Source organism: Mycteria americana, chromosome 13, assembly GCF_035582795.1.
Source record: "Mycteria americana isolate JAX WOST 10 ecotype Jacksonville Zoo and Gardens chromosome 13, USCA_MyAme_1.0, whole genome shotgun sequence".
In the NCBI taxonomy this organism is placed as follows: Eukaryota; Metazoa; Chordata; class Aves; order Ciconiiformes; family Ciconiidae; genus Mycteria; species Mycteria americana.
This window is the reverse complement of record NC_134377.1, coordinates 10,205,027-10,228,505: the sequence shown is the minus strand read 5'-3', so window position 1 is coordinate 10,228,505 and position 23,479 is coordinate 10,205,027. Positions and strand designations below refer to the sequence as shown.

Genomic DNA, 23,479 nt, shown 5'->3' with positions numbered 1-23,479 from the left:
TTTTTCTCATTGCTAGGGCATTGATAACACATGCTTAGCATACTCCCAGGATACTCTTAAGAAAATCTACCACGATGGATTCTCTAACTCAATCACCATGAAAAATATGATCTGGAAGAGTTCTATAGTGTACAAACCACTATTTATACAGCTGTTTCCAATAACTATTGCCAGCCTCCAAAACGAAGCAGGGAGAACACATCATTTGGGGTCTGATGTCAAGAAGTCACCCAAAGACACAGACAGCACTGTGCTGAATATACAAATGCAAACAATTTGCTGCAGCACAAAGGAAAAACAAACCCACAGCAAAACTGCTAACTTACTGCTCTTCTTCTGGTGGAGGTGTCCAGGATTCATCAATGAGTTGAAACACTGAATCAAAGTAAGTTATATAAAACTGCCAATCATCTGAGCTGAAACAAAAATCAGGCACAGAACGACGTTTAGGGAAAACAGTTGCCAAAACAGTAACTCACTTCTAAAACTGCATTCCTTGCAAAAGCTGAATTTAAGAAATAACACATATTCAAATTACAGAAAAAAGACCTGTAATAAGAATAATTTATCCTTGAAAAGGCCTCATCTTAAGAACGCTATCATCCTGAACTTCTTGAAATGTATTAAAGGGAACAATTTCAATAAAGAATTGAGGCAAGCTACAAATCCTCCTCTTAACATTCACATTCCAATAAGAGCTCATGAATATCCCCACAAAATCCTAAGGCAGAAGTTACTCCTGCCTATGTTCCGAGCAATTTAAGAGTGTAGAACAGGAGATGCCAAATACAAAGAGGTAAAGCTGAAAATGTCCTTGTATTAGTTCTACACATTGTCAGTGCTGTGTTCAAGTGTCCTGTAAAGCTGACGCTTATTTTCTCCAGTTTTTCCCACTGCAAATATATTTAAAAAAATTATTAAATACCAAGAACAACTTCTCTAGAGAAGAAACATTTTGCTCTCCTCATGGACAGCAGATGCAGATATAACCTTCTAATCTTCAAGCCTCTGTATTTAACTTATACTTAAAGATTAGGGCACAGCTAAATACAAAAAGCAAACAACAAATCTCTCTTGACAGTTCCAAGAGGCAGATTTGATCATACTAGTATGCTCTATCCTGATGCATCTGTTCAAAGCATTACATGCCTTTCCCAGTATGAAGTCTGGCCAAGTGAGAAACAAAATTCCAGAAAATTAAATGTAAATGCAGTTCTCCTCCTCTCCCACCATGAAAGGTAGAGCTGGACAACCAGCACAGTCTTTAGAAGTAAGGAGGCAAACAAAATTTTATCGCATTAATGTGTCACTAAAGTCAGCCTTCGAAAAGAAGCAACTACAGTCCTGACACTGATTCTCACTGTGACCTTCACCATGTCCCTTTAACATTCCATTCTACTGCCCTTTTCCTCAGGCTTTGGAGCGTAAACGTTTGGAAATGCTTTGAGATCCTCTGACGTTCTTCTATTTTAACCACCATTTACAAAAGCCACGAAACAAGGCAATTCACTACCAGCCCAGAATTTTTCTTCAGTTTTTTAGTAGGACTGCAGAAATATCATCTCACTTTTTCAGCAGCAGCCTTCTTGACAGCGCATTGCACTCTGGCCACCTACACAGCTTCTTGTACATTGCCATACACTTGTTCTCGCGGCTTTGGAGCTCACTTGTCAGCTTCTCTAAATTAAAAACAGAAGGGCAAGTTTATTTAATCAATGCATTTCCTTCTCTACTTTCTGCACAAAGCTTCTTATTATAGCCCAGGATGCAAAACAGCAAGTGTAAGAGAACAGGAGAGAGGCCCTTGAAGGACAGAAAGGACAGATTTGCTATGGAAACCTTCATATCCCAATTCCTTAAAACTGCAAGCACATTTTAATCACCAGAAAGAGTCCACAAAAATGGAGGATATAAGGAACTTCCTTTTTTTTTTTTTTTTTTTTTAAGATGGCAGCTACAAGAAACTACATGCTATCAATTTACTACTGCTAATCATACTGCTGCAAAGTTCATCACTGAATAACACAAATACCATAAACAGGTGGGTAAAACCAGCTTGCACAAGAGCACCTCCAGAGTTTGCATCAATGTTTGAAACTGGCACTAAGAGTCAGGCTTTTTACAGCTTTATTTTTTTTGTAACTGGTGTAACCAAGTCTGAAGCAAAGGAGAACTGCTGTTCCTCCACACAACTGTTATTAGTTGACAGAATAAGTTACCTCCTAGTTTTCCTCTCACAACATCTAAGGCTTCCTTATACTTCTCCAAACGTTCCAGAATCATGTAGTACAGTTCGACCTTAAAAGAAAGATTAGGCTGCAATGAAATTTGCTAGTAAAACAATATACAGGTGTGCCAAGAAATAACGTGGCTTGTGTTACTGTCATTAGAAACAGGAGATAGCCAGGCCTGCAAAGCTATCTTTAGTATCCCAGAGGGTGGAACATTCAGGAATTTAGGTCTTTTTTCCATTCTCAGTCCTGAAGTTTCTCTTGGGGCCGCCCAGGGAGCAAAACCAAGTACTTCAACGGTCAAATCAAATGCCAAAAAATTTCCTTGCCCACACACTCCCAAATCCCTCTCAACCCTCTGCTCTTTATTCTCCTTCTGTCCCACTACATTCACATTTACTTCCAGAACACTACTGATTATTATCTTGGAAAACGGTTAAAATAATCAACTTCCTTTAACAGTGCATTCCTTGTCTCAGTAATGTTCAAATCAAGCTGAAAGTATCTGCAAGTCTTACTTCAGCCTCAGCTTCAATCTTATCCTCTTTCACCATTTTTTCCACCATTCTCTCAGCTAGTGGCAAAAACATCGTCTTTGAGAGGTTTTCATCCTGTGCTGAAATGGACTGAGGAAGAGAAGAATTATTGCAACAGCTCATCAACTTTTTGTGTTGTCCCACCCACTGCTTTTTTCTCATTAGAAAAGGGAGGGAAAAAAACCAACCAAACCACAGGTGCTTCAATTCCCCCAAAACCACACATTCAGAGCTGCCATCTGTCACGTGCAGAGAGCAACTGCTCTGTTAAAAGGCAGCAATAAAACTAGCAATATACTGAAAAGCTCACTCTTGATTACATTTTCCAGAGACTCACGCATCTAGGCGCACAATATCCATGGCAAATAAAATGTGGCAAGAACACGTTTGTGTTTTCCATGGCACAGTATTTTAGAGAATGTGATTAACGCCTCTGTGCTTATTTTTTGCTTTGGCCAACACTCTGTCAGGTTGTCCGATTAGTGCCCGAATCTGCTATCTCAACTAACAGCAGCACAGCTGATCTGCTCTCTATTCCTGCAGACATTCTGCAGTCTTAAAGACATACTTAAGTCCAGAGCTCTCATTTATTTCCTCCTAGAGCCTTTATAACCTAGTTACAGAGAGGAACAGTTCTACCTAAGGAACTGCAGATATTTGAGGATTTATTCATTAGCTCTCTCACTAAACCAAACCAAACAGACAGTAGGGTACTAGTCCAGGTAAGAGAATAATTCAAGGTGTATAAACGTGGCAAGGCAGACCAGTTAAGCTGCATTATAAAAACACTACAGCATTCACGTTGAACCACATCAATAAAGCTGCTTAAGGAGGGCTCAGTCCTTCTGCCAGCATCACAGAGAAACAGTTCAAACAGACATTTTACTTAAAACATCTCTAATATCTTCACTTGGAACATTTCTAAGTTTGCACTATACCTGCAGCAAAAATCAAACTCGTTTGCAACACTGTACACACCTGCATAATCAGGCTCATCACAGACCAAAAATAGTAAGGATTTTTGGGTACAATCTTATAAAGTGCCATTCCAGCCTGAAAAATACAAGACAAAGTTTCATTGTTCCTGAAACGTATCTGTTTGTGAGCTCTCATGACAGACAATGCAAGCTAAGCAGCAATGATGGCAGCAGACAACACAGAATCAGCAAGTAGATGGAAGGATTTTTTACCAACCCATGAGCCATTCCATCCTAACACACATTCTGAAGCAGAAAATAGAGGGTGAAAATGTTTCGAAGATCAAGTACTTTGTGTAGGTCTGACAAGGAACGGCAATGAGCATGTGCATGTATGATTGCCTAAACAGATGACAGCTTTAATTAGAAGTGGTAACTACATCAGGAAGCAGAAGACTTATTCTTTAGGAGCGAGGGAGATATTTCCAGTGCTGATTTTCACTAGTATGCTCAGTCAGTGCTAAAAGGCACACCAATCCACATGCCTCCCTCATGTAAGCAACTACCCTGCAACATATTTCATACATACACACTCAGATATCTGAAACACGAGGTCACCTATACGTGCAACACAGTGTTTAAGCAAAGGTTAAGCTGAAAGCTTGGCTGTATCAAGGCAGAGGCAAAGTATTCAAGATTCTCTAGTCTAACACGGAAAGAGTTATTCACATATTTCTCTCAGATTTCCAGTGTCTGTATATAATGAAGGACAACACTTTTACCCATGCAAAATCTGTAATTAATTTTAAGAAACTACATATACAGTCTACTACCACAGATGCCAGTTTCCTGACTGCAGTCTCAGTTTGCATTTTCCAGTACTTTCAGCTGAAATAGCCCTCAACACAGGACGCTGAGGTTTATTTTCACTCTCCAGTGAGTTAGCATCCACGCCCTCTTTGCACCTCTAAGTCCTTAGGTCAAATGCACAGGCCAATCTGGAACAGCCTATTCTCTGACAATGTCTGGATAACTTAACTAGATAAATGTTTGTATGACATTTTAAACATACAAAAGGTCAGATAAATGTTAAATGTCATTATCTGTGCAAGACTGGTATTTTTTCCACTCATGGTTGTAGACAGGAGTACAATTAACATACAGTCATGTCTCTGAAGTTTAGATTGTCATATCAGGCTTGTAATTTCATGTACATTAATAACTTCACCCCTATCTACAGCCTGAGCTCAAACAGCATACAAGTTGGGCTACAATGGAGAATAACACTTCTGTTCAATATATTCTTTTAGTTATTTAAACCAAACTTGTACAAAAATTCAAGTCACCTTAACACAGTGGGAACGAGAGGGAGTTTAGGACTCATTTACTTGGCTCTCTGTGCCCCTTTTTTTTTTTTTTAACACAGAAGAGTGAGCACGCATGCTTTGAAAAGAATCTTCCATTTATAGGCATTCTCCAGGCACCTAATTTGGAAGAGATGAAAACAAAACTAACCAGCATGACACTGTTCTGCCAGCCAAGAAGTAAGATGCACTTAAAGGAAGTGCTTTTTAGTTTTTCTTCACTGAATTACAACCAATACAAGCCTAGTTATATGTTAGATTCCAGAGGTAAGAGCATGGGCAAGATTACTCTTCCCAAAGATAAGAGCAAACTAAGGAGTAAATCAAGTCTGAAAACATGGATCAGAAGATCTTGCTAGATCTTCTTGTACCTATTCCAGAATTCCTTTGTAATACACTACCTCATATGTAATGACTGTACTGTTCAAGACAGACTGATAAAACCTCCTAAAATAACCAACATATTCTATCAGACCAGACAGGCATACAAAAGGCACAGTTGTCCTATCCCATATAAGGAGAAGAAAGCATTTGTCTTCAGATAACCCACCCACTAAATAATGGTCTTTTAAGCCTTTCTGTAAAAACTAACATAGAGTATATAACTTCTGCATTAACCCAGCTTAGCTTTCTGGAAGATTACTTATAGTATGAAAAGGCATTAACAGTAAGATATACAGAAAAAGACACCTTAAAGTGACCAGAACACAAATTGTTGATTGTACCTGTTGCATCTTCTTGTATTCTCCAACCCTGGCATAGGCCATGAAGAGATGAGAGTGATACTCTTCACTGTTGGGAACCTTCTTTACAGCTGCCTCATAAAGCTTAGTTACCAGTTCCGCTAAACCAAAACCAGATGCTTGAGTTAAGACAAATTGGGGAATAATTTTAAAGCACGGCTACCTAAAGATAGCAGTGATACTCTGAACAGTAATCTCATTACAGTCATCAACCACAGAAAAGGTACTCTCTCTCCCAAGACCCCAAGTACTATAAACATTAGGCAAAGGAGGAAAGTGCTTAAAAAACAAACCAACCTCAAAATAGAGTTAACAGCAACAACTGAACTGCTCAGAAGCACATAAGCCTTTTTCTTAAGAAAGTTTATCTATTTTGGAGCATTAAACTGACTGAAGATTTCTGCTCCTGGCAGAATGACTGCTCCACGTGAATTATCTATCAAAACACAGAACATTTTCAGAGCCTAATATCAAATTAGTTACTCTTATCGTAGGTTTACTTATGTTACTTATATCCTGTTATTTCCCAATTGCCTAATTGTACTCTTAACAAGTAAAATACTTCACACTATACTTTTTAATAACAGGTCTATCATCACTAAATACTTAGGATATTATAATATGCAAAACTTTCTTACATTTTCATCCTTCCAGATTTTTTTCCTTATACATACAATCATATCTCAGTGTAGTATTAGAAAACTAAATGTAGTTTGTCTTTCACATAGTTTACATATCTTCGACACCCGTACATAAAACACCTGATTACAATTTTCTTGCAGGATCAAAAGTGGAAGTGCCTAACACCCACTATTTCCCTTCTGAGTTATAAACCTGAAAGTTAGAAACCTAAGCTTAATGCTTATGCAAGTTGTTTAGAATCACAGAAAGGCTTCTGGCACTTTCAGGGGTTTGTTTATATTGAAATCACACATACACACAAAAATTTTGTATTATTCAAGAAATGATGTTTTAATTCCGTATACACATACACACACATATAGAAAGAAATAAACTAGGAGAGTGTAAGCAATTACTATATTGCAGACTGATACCAAATATCCATTTCTACAGAAGTTGTTTCGCCCCCATTGTCTTCGCTCCAGCAAATCAACAGTAAATGTTGCTACCATCATCAAGAACCACAAGAAGCTGCCAGAAACAACAACTCTTTAGAGCTGTAGATAAGCAGTATATAAGGTCTGGCTTCTTTCAGACAAGCACATGCAATTTTACTAAGCTACTCAAACATCCATGATTTAGTATTTTTAAAATACCATATCACAACAAGGAACCATACTGAAAAAGCTAATGCAGTCAAATTGAGAGACCAGGATTTCCCTTCTGCTTGTCACACAGCTTCTTGAGGCCCGAACCCCTCGACTACAGTCTCACAGCATTAAGCACGCTCCAAACCACAGACCACGTGGTTTGTCATCTCTGCCACATAAACTGAGAACAAATTCCAGTAGCTTTCATTAAAAACAAAAGTGAACTCATGAGTTCTGATCGTGATGGATGATTATTAGCATGCCCTTCATTTAGAACTGTGAACATGCCCTTCATTTAGGAATAATGTTAATGAGAGAAGCCTAAACAAGGTTCTTTGCCTTATGGTGATCACTAGAGCCTTAGAGGCATTTATAACAAGCATAATTTAAATCCTGAGTCCCTTAATAACACGCCTATACACAAACTTTCAACTTTGCACGCTGCCCATGAAACTGTGGGTCACATATACTTCTGGAAGAACGTAGTAATTGTGATTTTTAAGAGAGGCAAAGGAAAAAGCTTACGTCTATGCATTTCCCGGTAAAGAATAGTTAGTGCTTGCAAGGAATTATCATCTGTGGGTTCAAGTGCTGCTACTTCTTGTGCCAGAGCATACGCTTCATCTTGCTTGCCAGTTCTCTGCAAGCCAATTGCCTTTAGAACCTATTGACACAACACAGAGGCAGCTGTTAGAAACACAGTTGGCAGTCACCAGTGAAAATCTTCTCATTCCTGGTGAGGAGAGGCTTTGCCCAACCACCTCATTGCTTCTACAGAACTTCAGGTTTTATTAAGCTTCTAATCCGTATGGCTGTAGATTAAAACTTCCAAATGCAAGCTGCATCAAATAGCGTGGCTTTGCATTTCTTAACAAACATCCAGGCCACTCCAAGGCATCAGCTGCCACTCAATTTTCCCTACCTGCAGACTGAAAAATGACCAGTCCTGCCAATTTTCATTTTTTTTTCTTTCAATAACTGGCCAGAGAGAAGTGACAGAAACGAGATTAAGGTCAATGACACTCGCTTCAGCTTGGGAAGCTTTCAAAATGTGGAAGTGGTATGAACCGTAGAGGAAAACCCACAGGGAAAAGAGAAAAGCAGAAAGATAGTCATACGTTCAGAAAACCGAGGAACAGAACTCCTTTCCCTTCAACAGGGCCACAGCACAGAGGGCAGAGAAGAAGCAGAAGAACAAATGCCTCCAAAATCACCTTGTTATGTTTTACTAAGGACTACACCTCCCAAGGAAACGTTTTGGTCCAAACTACTATAGCTAGGTATCCCAATCTAAGGTCTGAGAGAGGCATTTTGAAGGCACAGCCCATGTGCCAAGGTTGCTTGCAGTGGCTCTGACAGGCAGCTAGACAATTAGCTCAGGTGTAACCAATTACACTCTTGTCATTAGGGGCACCTCACCAAGAGGATCTGTACAAGTTTTCAGGCAAACACAGTACTGCATGAATTAGAACAGCCCGAGATGTTCCAGAGGGTTCAGGAAACACCGTGGTCTCTGGAAGATCTCGGACACTGCTCAAAAGGCACAGCTTAGCACCCCAAGTCTCAGAACTACGCCCACCAAACAAGGTCAGCGCACCGCAATCACACTTACCTTTGCACAGTGAAGATCCTTGTGTTTTTTGAGCAGTTTATCCGCTTGCTGGATTGCCATTTTATTATTGCCATTATCGAGATAATCTGCATAAGAACAACATATATAGTATTATACCAGAACACGAGACCATCCTGGAAAGCTATCTCTAATTTTACTGTGGAGTATGTGCTGTTAGGCCAGTAGTGCAAACCGCGTTTTACTTGTACAATTGCTACTAAGCCAAACGTTCAGGAAACATGTCATTTTGTAGATGAAGTATTCATCTTGCTGTACTAGTTTTAGTCATTCAAACAAACAAGCTTTTGTAATTACTCCACATAGATCATTACAGCAACAAAAGACACATATAATAGAGCGGATTCTGCAGCAACAGCTCTTTGCTGGCAATGGAGCTTAGGCTCTTTGCTTCAGTAAAAGTAGAAATTAATTTGGTGTGCCTTTGGGAGACTTTCAATGACTTTTAACAGGCGGTAGGTTAGAAACTAAGCACTCACAATCTATCAAAGCATTAAGTGAGAAGACCTACTTGTCCACACGATCCATACTTCAGGCAGAGCCAATCTGTCCCTTAACAGAGTATCACTATGCTTTCACCAGACTGGTTTTAAAGACAAAAAAAACAAAGCTCCCAGAGGGAGCTTCACTATTTCCTAGGGGGATTGCCCACTATCTAGTAAAGCTTTGGCTGTAGAAAACCCCTGTCTTAAGACCATTTTCTCCTTTTTTCAGCTCAGTATTATAATTTTGAGCTTCACCTAACAGTGTTATCATCACGTTGTTAGACAATGACAAACAAGCAATTTTAGATTAGAACATGACCTCAAAAAATTAATACTTACTAACCAAAACTTAGCAGAAAAGCTTAGCTGCACCTGACGTGCCAACAGGGAAGGGTCTACTCATGCTGTTCTGGCCTCTCCCCTACCAAACTGCTAACAGACCTAACACCAGTTAATTGAAACTACATTACACATATTTTTCTCGTCAAGACTGTAGTTCTCATAATGAGAGAGAACTCTCTTACTGAGTAGAGAGGTGACCTTTAGTAATTCCTTGGTATATGGTACAAAGTGTGCATCTATACTAATGAGATTTATATTCGGCAGGTTTAACATTTGCTTCCATGGCCAAGTAAGCGCTGCAGATGTAAAGTAGAGCTAATTGGACTCCTGAGACCATACAGACAAAACCTGAAACGAGGCAGCCTGCCCACGCTAACCAAAACAAAATGTTGCTGCATAAAATATAGTTTGAAACTGTAATACATTGTCTTTACGTCCGTTAGATGGCCATTGTAACTTATGAAAACCTGTGCATCACCTTTAACATTAAAACTTAAACACAGACCTCTCAGTGAAGAGGTTTCTGTGGAACAGAACATCCTGGTGATCTCTTCATACACCAGCAGAGACTTCTTGATTTAAGGATCCGAGTTGCATGGCTCACTTACACACAAGTTATCCACCACGCTGCACTGCCTCTCTTGGATTGTTTAACAACTGTGCTGATAAGATCTCCGCTTTAGGTCTCCTAGAGTAAATCAAATAAACCACAAACCTCTCTAAACTGCAGCAGAATAAAAAGACCGTATTTTGCTAACAACAAGTAAGTTCGTTGGAAGCCAAAATAGCTGGCAACTTCCAAAGGAATTCAAGCTAAAGGAAAATAAACTTAAGCCTACATCAGTCGTGAGTCTGTAGGAGGAGATGTTCAATGCCTTGAAATGCAACACGTGAACCTTCAGGTGAAGGGAGAACAAACCAAGATGAGAGATAAACATAGCTGTCAAGGAACCCTGACTAACCAAGGCACACGGCGCAAACTGAAAGCACTGTTTTAAGTCAAGAACCAGAACTTTGACCTCATGCTGCACGTCCCCAGTTTATGAGTTTTGTGAAGTTGTGCATTTAACTCTAAGGATATACACTTTATTTCAGGTTCTGCAGCACCAAAGCCTGAATGCAAATCTTACACTGCAGATAATCCTTTCTAGAGCTAGCAGAAAGCTATTTTAAAGCTCTCTCCCTAACAGCTATACTGTCCGAAATTAATACAGTGAAATCCATCTCAACATCATCTGCTTTAATATCAGTTGAATTTACCAACCTTTTTCTTTTAAGAACATTTAAGAAGTTACACAGGTTATAACACAAATAATTGCACATTAATAAAACCGGCAATCACAACATGTACAGAAAACTAAGGAAAAAACTTAAAAATTGTTACATAAAGACAAACTGCACAGCTGCGCTCATAATTATACAATAAACTTTAAGACAGCTGTGTGTTTACACTTTTAATAAAACAAAAATATCTTCCTCCATTTCACTGGAACTCATCATGGATGCAAATCTATACCGCACTGTCCTCACTGCCCGAGCAGCAAAGGACGTTCCCAAAGCACGTTCATCCCCAAACGAGGGCAGCTCTCCACATGTTTGTAGGGAAAGGGTTTTTTTTAGTGTTGAAAAAGTTGAGAACATTTTCCTAAATCTCTATCCAATCTTCAATTTTAGGGAAGAAACGATACCGTAGCCTCGGGAAGTGTTTTTCTTTTCTCTTTCTCTATATTTGCATAAAGAGAGGCAAGCTTGTCTACAATATCTTAAGCAATCCCAACTGCATAGAACACCCTTGAAAATATTTGGGGACCGCTTCATACAAGAGGTTTCTTAACAAGACCATCTCCTTCTAACGACTCATCTCCCAATTAATTTTCATAACACCGTAATTATTCTGTGCCACAACACCTCAACACACAACTTTAAGGTTTCCGTGACCGCTCTTGTTCCTTTTATGAATTAAGCAGCTTCTAACTTCTCCGCAGCAGAAAACAAACGCCGACCGAAGTTACCCGGACTGCGAGAGAGGCACACGAGCCACCCCCCCCGCGGGAGAGGTGCCGCCTGCGAGCGGGCTGCGCTCGCCCCTCCGCGCCTCCTCCCGGACGCGGGTGGCGGGTTCCTGAGCGGGGAGACCCCCCCCGGGGCGCTCAGGGGAACGCGCGGCGGGGACGGAGCCCGGGTCCCCCCCCCGGCCCGGCCAAACTCCCGCTTCCAGCCCCGGGCGAAAGCCGGGACCGGGCTTCGCCGGCCTCCGCAGCGGCTCCCCGCGCACACAGCGCGGGCTCACCGGGGCAACGGCGCCCGGCGGAGGGGCGCCCGCGGGAGGAAGGACGGGGCGGCGGGAGGCCGAGAGCCTCCCGGGGGCGGGGGGAGCGGCCGGGGCCGGGACCGCGCTCCCCCTCGCCTCCGGAGCGGGCTGCCCCGGCGCCCGCCCGCCGAGCGGAGCGCGGGGCTCCTCCGCCGCCGGGGATGGGGCGGGAGAGGCGGAGGGCCCCGCCGGAGGAGCCAGCCAGCGCTTGCCGGGCCGGGCCGCCCGGCGGGCCCCTTCGCGCCGTCCGCAGGCGCCGCCGGGCGGGCCGGGGCAACCCCGCGAGGCCGCGGCGGCGGGGCGGCCCGCCGGGCCGGGGGAGCGGGGGCGGGGGGCCGCGGGGTCCGTACCGTAGATGGGCCGGAGGCGCCGGTCGTTGGGGTCCTGCACATGGCCCCGCGCCGCCATGATGAGAGCGCAGAACGGCAGTGCGCAGCCGCCGGCCGGGCCGGCCCGGGGGCGGGGGTGAAGGGGCCGGTAGGAAGCGCGGGGCGGGGCCGGGCCCGCTGCTGCGTTCCCGCGGAGCCGGTGGAGCGGTGGTGGGCGCTTCTCCTCGGGACTGGGTCGATCCCCCCCCGCAACCGGCCCCCCCTGCGGTGCCGAGGGTGGGGGTGTCTCCTCCCTCCCTCCCTCCCTCCCTCGCTGCCGGTGCCCCCAGCCCTCTCCCCCGGCCTAGGGAAGGGAGCAGCCGCCCGCCGACGGTGCCCCGGGCCCCCGCGCTGAGGGAACGGGGGTGTCGTTTCCCCCCGGTGAGGTGCGGGTGCCCCCAGCCGCTGAGGGGCTGAGGAAAAGGGGGTGCCTCTCCGTCAGCCCCCGGACAAAACCATGGCTATAGCTGCAGTTACCGAGGCGGAAACCCGGCTGTGTGGCAACTGGTAAGAAATGAAACTGAATGCTTGGCGGGGGTGTCTCCGCGTTGGGGCCTGTCCTTGGGGCAGGCAAGCTCAGAGATTAAATAAGTAAGCAGTATATAATCCCTTGAAACGCTATGAAGTACTAGAAGGTGCAAATTAATAACAAACGTGCTATCTTTTTAGAAATGTTTGGGTTCGGGTTTTACCATGTCAGGTATTAATGTCTTATAAAGTAATTTCCCCAACCTTTACTCAAATTTCTGGCTTAACAGGCAACTAGACAGAAACCAACGTATTCAAGTAGAAATAAAGACTTGATTTTCAGTGAGGTACACATGAAGTACATGATTCCGAGTTTTTCTTTAGCGGCTATGTGGCTCAGAAGCAGAGATGTAAAAATAGAATCAATAGGCACATATTGTTGTGGCAGTAGTTCCTCTTTGACAACAGTTCTCTTTCTTTAGGAGCTCCAGTGTTGGTCATACATTTACTGATAATGATGTAATCTCAGAACTTGCATCTTGAATACAGGCAATTAAAGAAATTAACTTTTTTTCTTCTCAAAGAGACATCGGAATCCAAACAGTTTCTTGCAACATCAGTCTAGTTTGTTTGCAAGCCGTATGTGCAATTTAGACGCTGCTGTTGGACTTTGTTGCTTTGCCAGGCTGTTGGCTGCTTGGGATCTGGCAAGGGAGAAAACTGAACAGCGGTAGTGTTTTCCCTTTGTGACATGGAAGGCACTAAGCAATAGGTTATAAAGTTAATTTTGGTGTTTTGAAGGCTTATTTCTTGTGTGCAGGGGGGGAATGATACATCCATCTAGGAATGATGCTACCTGCTTGAGGCAGGAATAAGGACTAAGCTCCTAGTGCCTCAGTTCTTTTTGCACCTTTTGTGTTTGTAAGCCTTGCATCCTCCTCAAGAAAGGCAAATGAATATCTTAGAAATGAGGTGAGTTGGGGAATTTTGGCTACAGAGTAATACGGTTACTGCTGTCATTCCCTGAACACGTCTGGCCTAACAGGATCTGTTATTTATTTTTTCCAAGCAGAGTGCTGTTCAACCTCTCATAGCCAAGTTATTTTCAGGAAGAAACTTTTATCTTCTCAGATTGGTTTATTAACTTGAACCTGGTGATAATTTGCTTATGCTGCAAAATTTGTCTTTCACATAAGGAAATAAATCCCCCTTGATTTTATCTTAATGCAGTGTGAAAACTGTGACCTTTGCATGCTATTTACATTAATATCCCAACTATAAAGGAACATGCCGGCCTGGTTGGGCTTGCCTTTCTCTTTAGTTACTCAGTTCTCTGACCCATGAATTCATAGAAAGTGTTCTTAGGATTTTTTTTTTTTAATGAAAAACTGCTTGAAATTGTTGTCAGTCTATTTTTTGACAAGTAACCTCTGTGAATTTCTCATAGCAAAAAGGATATTCCTGATGCTAATTTCACCATGCATGAAATCCACTGCAGCAGAAATATTGAAGTATGCCGCTACTGCAGTGAATTAATCCCGAAGTCTGAAATGAAGAACCATATTGAGTCTGAACATGGGCAGGTGAGAAACAAATTTCTCCTCTAAAATTGCTGACTTCTATGGCAATTAATCTAACGAGGTCTGTTTATTGTAGGTTACCTGCAAGTGTAGGATGAAGATAGAAAAATGTCACTTGAAGGATCATGAGGTTGGTGGACTTTATATTATTAGACACCTGGAAGATATTGTACGGTATTTCCAAGCACTGTTTCTAGAGCCTTTCTGTCAGGCAAGACCTGGATTCCATCCTGTGATTGATGCATCCTTTTTATTGCACCGTGCTCTCTAATTCACACCCTCTGACAGAACGTGGCTGGAAACTGCCTTAAAGTAGTGGAGCCTGCTCAGGCCTTCTTATAAAAGGGGTATCTGTGATAATCGGTGGTTTTGTCCTTATTAGTGATTAGAATTTGAAAAATGGTACACTGTTTCAAAAGTACAGAATATGATTAACTTGATTTTTTTCATTCCTTTAACATTACGCATTTCTGACTCTGCTGCAGTCATTATGTGACTTTTAATAACTCATTGTGTCCAAACAGGCTTTTAAAATAGCTACTAAAATAAACTAAAATGGGACACAGTGGGATTTTCTGAGTTTCTGAATCCAGTTGGCTGCTGTCACAGGCAATCGTGTTACAAATGTCAGTACCTTTCCTTCCTATGGGCTCATTTAAAGGCAGCTCTGGAAGTGCCACACAAGTCTGCTTAACGGTGAGGAAAAAAGGATTTTCTTTGAAGGTATGTCCAGTTCAAAGTAGTTCATCCTGCACGTTTGTGTAGTGCTTTTAGTTTTGTTTATAAAGCAAATGATGATGTATTATTGCAGCATCTGGAATTATAACATGTATTTCACCTGTGTTTAACCCCTTTTGAAGGGCAACTTACCTGTCATTCAGTGTTGGGTAAAGAACATAGGCAAGCAATTCTTGTTGAGTAGTAAATGTGCTGTAAATCTGTTCCCTAACAGAACACACACTAACATGTTTTTAGCAGTATACAATGAAACATGATTAGTACTGGATGTCAAGACCGTATGTAAAAGCTAACTTCAAAAAGCACCATGTGAATCTGCTGTCCCAGCATTACAGATTTAAAAAGAATGTTCTGAGTATTCGGAGTGCTTCAGCTGGCATGTTTATACACAGGTTATACAACACATTGTTCTTATGTTTCTCATATAGTATCTTATTCCAGGCTGTTCTTTACTGTAGCTTTGGATCTGGCTAAAGAAACAATAGACCGCTCAACTCTTAAGCAAACTGAGAACCTCCCTCCACCTGTGCCTGAGTCTCCCATATGCGAAGAATAATCCCTCTTTCTTTTTTCCAGGCATCAGCGTGCCCTCTGCGTCCTGCTGTCTGCCAGTACTGTGACATACAGCTCACTTTCAACAAGCTCCAGGACCATGAAATTTACTGCGGAGCTCGGACTGAGAGATGTGGTGGGTGCGGTCGTAATGTCATGGTGAAAGATCTAAAAGACCATCCTCGAGTCTGTGGGCAAGATGTGAAACAAGTAAGAGGAAGCAGAACAGTGCCTCGCTTTCAGGATGAGGATGCAGATTTGCACGCCCTTCGAGACATTAGAAACCGACTAAGATCAGGTAACTATGCTGGGCCTTTGTGGAGAATGCCCAGGGTGCTAGAAAAGCAGATTTATAGCAGCTCTGTAGGAGACAAAACACTTAAGGACATTAGCAGAAGAAATGTTTCAGCAGCACAAAGAAATCAAAAGTGAGGTAAGGTGTAGAGAAGAGTAATAATGGGCTTCTAATTGACATTTGGCAGCTGGTCCAAGTATAAGGCTTTCTGTGAAAATACCGAACAATGAAAGCTCCAGAGGCAATGTGAGTGGGACTGTTTTACTGTGGAATAGAACTGCAAAGGTATAAGCCAGCTAAATAGAGGATTGCTGAGGTACCCGGTATGAAAGCCCAGTCCACTGCCTGTTCTTTTGTCTCCAAGTATCTAGCTTAAAAATGAAATTGGAGTTGTTTGCTTACTGCAAATTCTGTCTGTTTTTGTTTAGCAGTTGCACTCATCTTTACTCCAGTTAAGTAGAAGGGTAGGTGTCGTGGTTTAACTCCAGCTGGCAGCTAATCCCCCCCAGCCGCTCGCTCACTCCCCCCCGCTGGGATGGGGGAGAGAGTCGGAAGGGTAAAAGTGAGAAAACTCGTGGGTTGAGATAAAGACAGTTTAATAGGGAAAGCAAAAACCGCACACACAAGCAAAGCAAAACAAGGAGTTCATTCACCACTGCCCATGGGCAGGCGGGTGTTCAGCCATCTCCAGGACAGCAGGGCTCCATCACGTGTAACGGTGACTCGGGAAGACAAACGCCGTCACTCCGAACGTCCCCCCCTTCCTTCTTCTTCCCCAGCTGTATGTGCTGAGCATGAGGCCATGTGGTGTGGGACAGCCCTTTGGTCATTGGGGTCAGCTGTCCCAGCCGTGTCCCCTCCCAGCTCCTTGTGCCCCCCAGCCCACTCGCTGGTGGGGTGAGGAGCAGAAAAGGCCTTGACTCTCTGTCAGCACTGCTCACCAGGAACGAAAGCATCCCTGTGTTATCAACACTGTTTCCAGCACAGATCCAAAACACAGCCCCATACTAGCTACTGTGAAGAAAATTAACTCTATCCCAGCCAAAATCAGCACAGTAGGTAAGATCTGGATGTGGGTTCACATATGTAGTGCTGCACATTTCTGCAGTAACATCCCGTAGCTTTCCTACCAGAAAAAATTCCATGGTTTTCTTCTGTACGTGTAAAATTCCCACTGCTGTCAAATGGAATTTCATTACAAGGAATTTGTTTTCCCATCGATACACTGAAGAAACAAAGCGGAAATGTTTCAGCCTTGTAAAAGGGCCGAGACTACAGTATATTAATTGGACCTCGTTCACAGTGTAGGTCACAGAAGGTTCCTCAGTAAAGCTCCCAAGCTCCCAGTAAAGCTTTGTAAAGCTCCCAGGAAGCTTAAGTTGAGGCTTTTGGAGTAAGAGGAATGGCTTTATCCTTTTTCTCCTTTTTTGCTTGTTACAAACAAAAATAGGATGAGTGTTTTCCTTCTGCCTCCTGAATTTGATACAGGTGTCCTTCTAGGCTTTGAAACGCTGACCTCCATGAGTGTCCACATGTGCATGTGTGAAACCCTCGGGGTTGAGCTAGGCTAATGAACAGAAGAGAACTGCTTGTTGCAGGCTTAATGTTCTCTCAAATTTATGATATTTATCTTTTGAAGAGGATGAACTGGAGCAGCTGGAGAGAAATGAAAACACTCATTCTTCACTTTATGAAGAGTGGAACGCCGATTTAGACTATGCATTGGCTCTTAGCCTACAAAATGAGAATAATCCTCACAATAATACTGCAGCTGAAATTCCCAGCGACTTCTGGGAAAACTACTACACCAAAGAGTCTGTGCCATCAGCCCGTCTTAATGAAACAGACAAGTCAAATATCTTCTCCTGTGACTCTTCAGTGTCTTTTAGCACGTCAAACCACATAAAAAGTAAGTATAAACACTCTTGTGGTGGGTTTTTTTTCCTTAAAGTTTGAGAGAATGGAGAAGGAAAGAGAGGATTCTTGGACTGGGAATGTCAAAGATTATCTAGGTATTTTAAGATGTCAAAATGAGTGTCTTTGAGACTCCCTCTAAATCATTTTTAGATCATTAATACACAGAGATTAGACTCGCCATGAGTACCATTCTTCCTTCCTTTCTTAAATTTTATCTTCTGCTTCCTCAAAACTTAGCAATGTTAGTGTTTAAAAGAGTTTCTTTCAAAGAGGTATTACTAAGCAAGACAGCAAGGGAAGAAGAAATAAAAGCTATAGTGAATCTCTGACCTTGGTATGTGGTGAGAGCTTAACAACTGAGTAGGTGACAACTTCCTTGTGAAGTAAACATGATAGGAAGGGAGGATCTGGGGGGAGACCTGAAGTGCCAGCTTATTTTGAAAGGAGAAATGGTACTAAAGGATTTATTGAAGGCAGTAATAGGCTGTTTTACCAGACCGTTCGATGTATTTTTGACCCCCAAACATTGTTCTCACTCTGGATGACGTGAATTTGCTTATGTGAAATTCAGCCAGTGGGAGTAGAGTAACTATTTCCTTAGCATTTGCTCTGGTTGCTGTCCTGTGGCACAGAACAGGAGCCTGTGGCTTAGGAATTTTGAAGATAAGTCGATCCAACTGCATCAGACTTCTCTATGGTAGAGGATGTAACCATTACTTACTTTGCAGATGACGAGATCATCATGTTGCCGTGTGAATTTTGTGAGGAGCTCTACCCTGCCGAAGATCTGATTCTTCATCAGGTTTAGTACTTTCTTGTATTGTATCTAGGGGTTTGCAGTAAAGACTTTTTTCTGCTACCGTGACTGAACAAGGGTGCAGTCTTCACTCAGTGATACTGTGAGAACTCTAGCAATTTTGTCTTTGCAAAGCATGGTTTTTAAAGTCCATCTGTGCTCAAAAGGAGAGCTAATTTTTCCATGTTGCTTGCATAACAGACAGGTTGTAACCCAGCAAGTGCCTTTGCCTCGTTCAGTAAAAGAAGTTCTTCTCCAAACCCACGAGAATATGATGGTCTGCGTGCTATTGGGCCCAAAAGCTGTAGGTCTCTCTCTTCATCCCAGCCCCATGCTGTCCAGGCAGAAGGAAACATGATTCCATGTGAATTTTGTGGCATCCAACTAGAAGAGGAGATACTCTTTCATCATCAGGTACTGAACAGAACTTGATCTGTTGTATCACATCCAGTTGTTCAACAACGATGCCAAGTCCTACGGCCTCTTGTTGTGGCACATTTCAGGAGTCCAAGTAACTGTCCCTTGCATCAGATCTTCCTAAACAAAGCCTCTTGGGTCCCATCTAAAATGTTGTGGTATGCTGGGGCTCTTACTGAAAAATAACAATTATTTTTGAAAGCCCTTATAACAAAAGCTAAACAAAAGGCCCTGAAATTGCACAATAGAAATGTTTGACTTGTACATAAAAGTTATGCTGAAACCCGGATGTGTGAATCACAGCTAAGGTGGGAGAGGAGCACAAGCGTTATGACCCGTGTAGGTAAGAGAGGAAGTAGACAACATGGACTACAAATCTCGGAGATGGAGGAATGTCTCAGAGGGTAGATGTAAAGAGAGAGAGGAAGGGTAAGAGCGTGAATATATCTGAAGCTCAGCCTGAGAGAGAAGCGGTGGGGTTATGAAGTGATGGGTGCGGCAGAGTGCTGCTAGGGTGTTCTGATTCTTCCATACGTTGCTGTCTGATACTTCTAACGTGGAAAGAACGCCGGCTCTTGGTACTGCTGAAGCTGTTACTGCTTTTCAAGAGTGCTGGACAGATACCAACCAGACTGCTTGGTGCTTTAGTGCTTCTGTACGCCTGAAGAGCAGATTTGGGGAGTGGTGTGCATGCGGAAGAGACAGTTGTCAGGAATTTGCTGCTATTATGGAGAAGTTATGAAAATGCTGAACTTGCTCATTTTCTGTTTCACAGCTGAAGGAATTGGGAAGTTAACAGTTCTTACAGTCCGAACTCACACACTAGTGAAGCTGTATTTTGTTTGTTTGTTTTTCTAGGCTTCTCCTCTCCTTGGCGATAGTCAATTCAGTATTAATAGAAATGAGATCTGATAACATTTCATAGCTTATCCTTTGCTAAATAGTAGTGCTTGACACTAAGGAGAAGTCCCATCCACTTCCTATTACAGTTGGCTGTTGGAAAACTTTGGGGTTTTTCCCCTCACCCTATGTAACTATTTTGGAAATGCAGAATGCAAAGACTGCTTTATCTACAAGCTTCTAATATTTTTGGTGACATTTGTGTATGATAATCAGGACTTGTTAAGAACTAGTAACGGGAGCTGAGTAGTTTGTTTGCAAACCTACAATGTAGTTTGTTTGCAAACCGCAAAAAGGATGCCCTGTATTTAAAGTTTTGTTCCACGTGTATTCCTGGTATCTAACAAAGGTAACAAATGTTTTCCTTTCTAGTTCACATTTTTGTTTTGTGTCCTATGGGTTTCTGTCTTCTTGTTTTGTTGTTCCTTGATGTAATTAACTTGCGGAAGAACATGACTTCGTAACAAGGATAGCCAACAGGGACGCTTCTGTGGGCAGCATGACTTGGAAATCACTTTTAACTTGATTTTTGTCCTTGGATTTGGTTTTTATGATGGCACTGATACCAGGTTGATATCAGGAACTTGGTCAAAATTATAGTGACAGTACTTCAGGCTGCTTTCCCCATGCTTGGGACTGGCTTTGCAGGGTCATTTTTAGGTGTGAGAGGCAGAAGGCTGAATAAGAGAGCGTCTGGTTGTTGGCTGGCTGGCAGCGAGGCCCCAAAGACGGGGTGGTTCTGTTCAGCAGGACTGGCTCACACTGCCACTTACAGTTTTGCTTGAGTCCTGTGATAGCTGGTAATTATTCCTAAGCTCTGTGTAAGAGAAAATGTGGGTGTTGGCAAGCAGTGTCTGCCTCTTCCTAGAAACAATTCCCTGCTAACATTAATCTTTCTGAGGGGTGATGTTCTGCAGTGTTTTTACAGGAATAAGCCTGAATGAGCTGTCATTTAAACGGTCAAATGTATGTTTTGCTTTAGCACCATTGTGATCTGCGCCCAGCCAGCCCAGCAGCCAGCTTTCCATCTCAGCAGCTGCTGTCTCCTCAAGCCAACGGAGAGAGAAGAGAATCACCAGAGCTGGCTCGGAGACGAATCAGGCATCAAGGTGTGGGCAAAACACAGACTTAGGCACGCTCTTTTCCTTTACATTTGCAGGAACGCTGTGCATGTTCCAAGCTGAATAGATGCTGTTACCCTGCTCTGTCTCCAAAATTTAAACATCTTCGGTCCCCTACCATTGGTCTAGCTTTACGCAAGAAAGATTAAATCACTGAAACTCGGTGTCCTCAAAGGTCTTGGTTGTGAAGCCCTGTGCTGCTGGAATGGAATTAGGTCTAGTTTTGTTATCTGAATAGTCTCTAATGTCTCGCGCTGCATTTACTATTCCTATTAAGCGCTGTATTCCTGTCCTCTCAGGAGATGTTTCTCCTCGGTGCACAGAAGGCTTTGGGCAGCAGAGGCTCAGCTATCCTGCACGAGGGACCAAGTCAATGAATAGTATGGCAAACACCAGGAATGCACCGTTGTCCTCTTCAGCGAGAGGCAGCGATGCTCCCAACTTGAGAGGGAAGCCCAGCAAGGCGGCTGGCGGTGAGGGAAGACCGAAGAACAGAGGAACAAGTGAATCGGCAGGTGGGACAACGCCACGTGCGAGACCTACTCAGAACTTTCATTCAGAAGCCTTCACATCCAGCTTCTCGAGAACTTCTCCAGCCCAACCAAGGTAACGCCTTTCTCTTCCTTTCCAAGCAGCCGCGCTGGGCCTACCCTAAAGCGTAAGGGATCAGCGGCGCCGTATGAGCAAGTTTTGCTCTGCTGAAAGTGGGGGCGCAGCCTTAGGCCTGCCGCGTTCTGATCTTCAGATGGCAGCAACCCAACAGCAGCACCAGCAGCGACAAATCCATTCCAGTCCTCTGCCTCATTTCCTTATGGGGCAAATCTGGAGTCCCTCACATTTGCCGGTGGCTGAAAGGGTTTCACTCAGCTTAGTTTTCCTGGTGCTTATCTGAGTTTCAAACAGCAAACAGGCTTTTAGATCAAAATAGAATGGACAAAATGGTCACTGGGAGACAACGCAGGATAACGCCTTGTTGTCTATCCATTGTAGCGCTCTCTTCTTAGCTTTTATCTTTGCTCCTTCAAAACTCAAACGTGCATAAACCTAAAATGAAATCCAAAAATTGTAGTATGATCCCTTATGGCTCGTCACCTGCTTGCTTTGCTGCCTAATTCAGCTTGCATTACCGCTAGCCTGAATCACCTGTTGGGTTGGGGGTTTTTTTTCCTGCAGTGCAGTGTGTATTATTGAAACGCCTAAAGGCAGTTGATGAGGATATGGTTCTTCTGCTACAAAAATAACTGGGTCAGGGTTCAGGAGGAGAATGAAGGGCTTCTTCCTAGACCTTCCAAACTCTCCCTGGCGTGAAAGACCTGTGTTTATTCAGCAGCAAGAGCACTGAAAGCGGTAGGCTTGCTTCATCTGAAAGCGTCCCTGTTCTTCTTCTACAGCACCAGCGATGGAGAAGGAAGGAGCCTCGGGACGTCGAGCGGTCCAGTCGGCTTCAGGCGCAGGAACACAAAGGTGAGGCAGCCAGCGCAAAGTAGGGGAGCGGTGCTTCGCTCTGCGGTCGGGCGCGGACTAGACGTCTCCGTTCCAGGGAGGACAGGGCCTGGCTGTTAGCCCAGGTGAGCCATCCAGCCGCCTCTCTTCTTCTGGTGGTTTTGCCGGGACGATGAGCTTGCTTTACAGCCCTTCCTGCGTCAGTGAGGTTTTTAGCAATTGCTTACTATCAAGTACTCTTCGGAAACAGCATTTTTACTTATTTTTTCCCCTTCCCTTTAGGCAAAAGCCCAGAGCCCAGCATCTGGTCATCCAGAGAAGTGATCTGCCACTTATGAAAAATGTCTAGCACTCTACACACCGTTACTACGCACTCTAGTACTTGTTTATCTGAGCGCAAGTAAATCCCTGTATCGCCATGTCATTGAAGACTTTCTATGAATTTAAATTTTTAAAGGCAGTTATCATTTTTTGTATATATATATATGTATTTTTAATTTGTGAGAGTATACTACAGGTTTTTACTTCTGTGATCTCTACTGGCAACATCCCAAGACAGCAAATACGCCTCTGCCTTGGGAACCACCTGGGTTATGTTTCTGTACTGGCTCTTTGCGACGCCCGGGGAAAGAGAATTTTTGACGTACTGATCTTCAAGCGCGTGCCCTGCTGCTCGTGTGCTAGTTCGCTATTCTGCAGACAGCCACAGCAGGTGAAAAACAAAAGCAAGCTGCCAGCCAGGACGATGCCGGGGAAGAGGTGGGCCTGGGAGCTGACCGGGTCCCCGGAGGCCAGGCTCCTCGGCCGGCGAGCACCCACCGCTGCCAGGGCGCCTGGTCGGGGCAGTTCAGCCCGGGGTCAGGGACCGCAGCGAGGGGTTTGGCTCAACGCGTCCTCTGCAGCAGCAGGAGCTGAAGGGAGGGTAAGGGGGCAGCGCTGGAGGCCTGGCAGCTGGGCCTGCTCCTGAGCTTAAGGGGGGAGCTCAGTGGGTTGTTACTGGCCGTGCCCAGGACAGGGAGAGGGGGATTATGCTGGGCAGGGGAGAAGCTCCAAG

General features: G+C 43.6%; 2 protein-coding genes across 3 annotated transcripts in view; one reads left to right on the top strand and one right to left on the bottom strand.

The window, feature by feature from the left end:
* Nucleotides 1-12,306, bottom strand: part of NAA25 (N-alpha-acetyltransferase 25, NatB auxiliary subunit) — a 31,481-nt gene extending 19,175 nt beyond the window's left edge. The window contains exons 1-9 of the mRNA XM_075516008.1: nucleotides 12,181-12,306; nucleotides 8,675-8,760; nucleotides 7,588-7,726; nucleotides 5,774-5,892; nucleotides 3,746-3,820; nucleotides 2,750-2,857; nucleotides 2,220-2,298; nucleotides 1,568-1,679; nucleotides 327-416 (exon numbers count right to left, since the gene is read on the bottom strand). Of these exons, the coding sequence (XP_075372123.1) occupies nucleotides 327-416; nucleotides 1,568-1,679; nucleotides 2,220-2,298; nucleotides 2,750-2,857; nucleotides 3,746-3,820; nucleotides 5,774-5,892; nucleotides 7,588-7,726; nucleotides 8,675-8,760; nucleotides 12,181-12,238 (866 nt within the window). The 5' untranslated portion in view covers nucleotides 12,239-12,306. The remainder of the gene's footprint in view (nucleotides 1-326; nucleotides 417-1,567; nucleotides 1,680-2,219; nucleotides 2,299-2,749; nucleotides 2,858-3,745; nucleotides 3,821-5,773; nucleotides 5,893-7,587; nucleotides 7,727-8,674; nucleotides 8,761-12,180) is intronic.
* Nucleotides 12,307-12,311: 5 nt separating this feature from the next.
* Nucleotides 12,312-23,409, top strand: TRAFD1 (TRAF-type zinc finger domain containing 1). Of its 2 annotated transcripts, XM_075516009.1 has the most exons (11): nucleotides 12,314-12,705; nucleotides 14,114-14,249; nucleotides 14,323-14,376; nucleotides 15,561-15,834; nucleotides 17,471-17,740; nucleotides 18,477-18,550; nucleotides 18,746-18,958; nucleotides 20,844-20,970; nucleotides 21,282-21,588; nucleotides 22,374-22,446; nucleotides 22,708-23,409. In XM_075516009.1, exons 1-11 carry the CDS (start codon nucleotides 12,656-12,658, stop codon nucleotides 22,747-22,749), a joined length of 1,620 nt encoding a protein of 539 aa, XP_075372124.1. In that variant the 5' UTR covers nucleotides 12,314-12,655; the 3' UTR covers nucleotides 22,750-23,409. The 2 variants fall into 2 exon arrangements, with proteins under 2 accessions (XP_075372125.1, XP_075372124.1); XM_075516010.1 differs by lacking the exon at nucleotides 17,471-17,740 and having other exon boundaries at nucleotides 12,312-12,705.
* The last annotated feature ends 70 nt before the right edge of the window (nucleotides 23,410-23,479 follow it).

Bases quoted from the DNA above. Each gene is read 5' to 3' on its own strand.
- TRAFD1 (XM_075516009.1), top strand. From the start codon at position 12,656: ATGGCTATAGCTGCAGTTACCGAGGCGGAAACCCGGCTGTGTGGCAAC. The intron at 14,377-15,560 runs GTTGGTGGACTT...TCTTTTTTCCAG, and splicing joins GTCACTTGAAGGATCATGAG to GCATCAGCGTGCCCTCTGCG. The intron at 21,589-22,373 runs GTAACGCCTTTC...CTTCTTCTACAG, and splicing joins ACTTCTCCAGCCCAACCAAG to CACCAGCGATGGAGAAGGAA.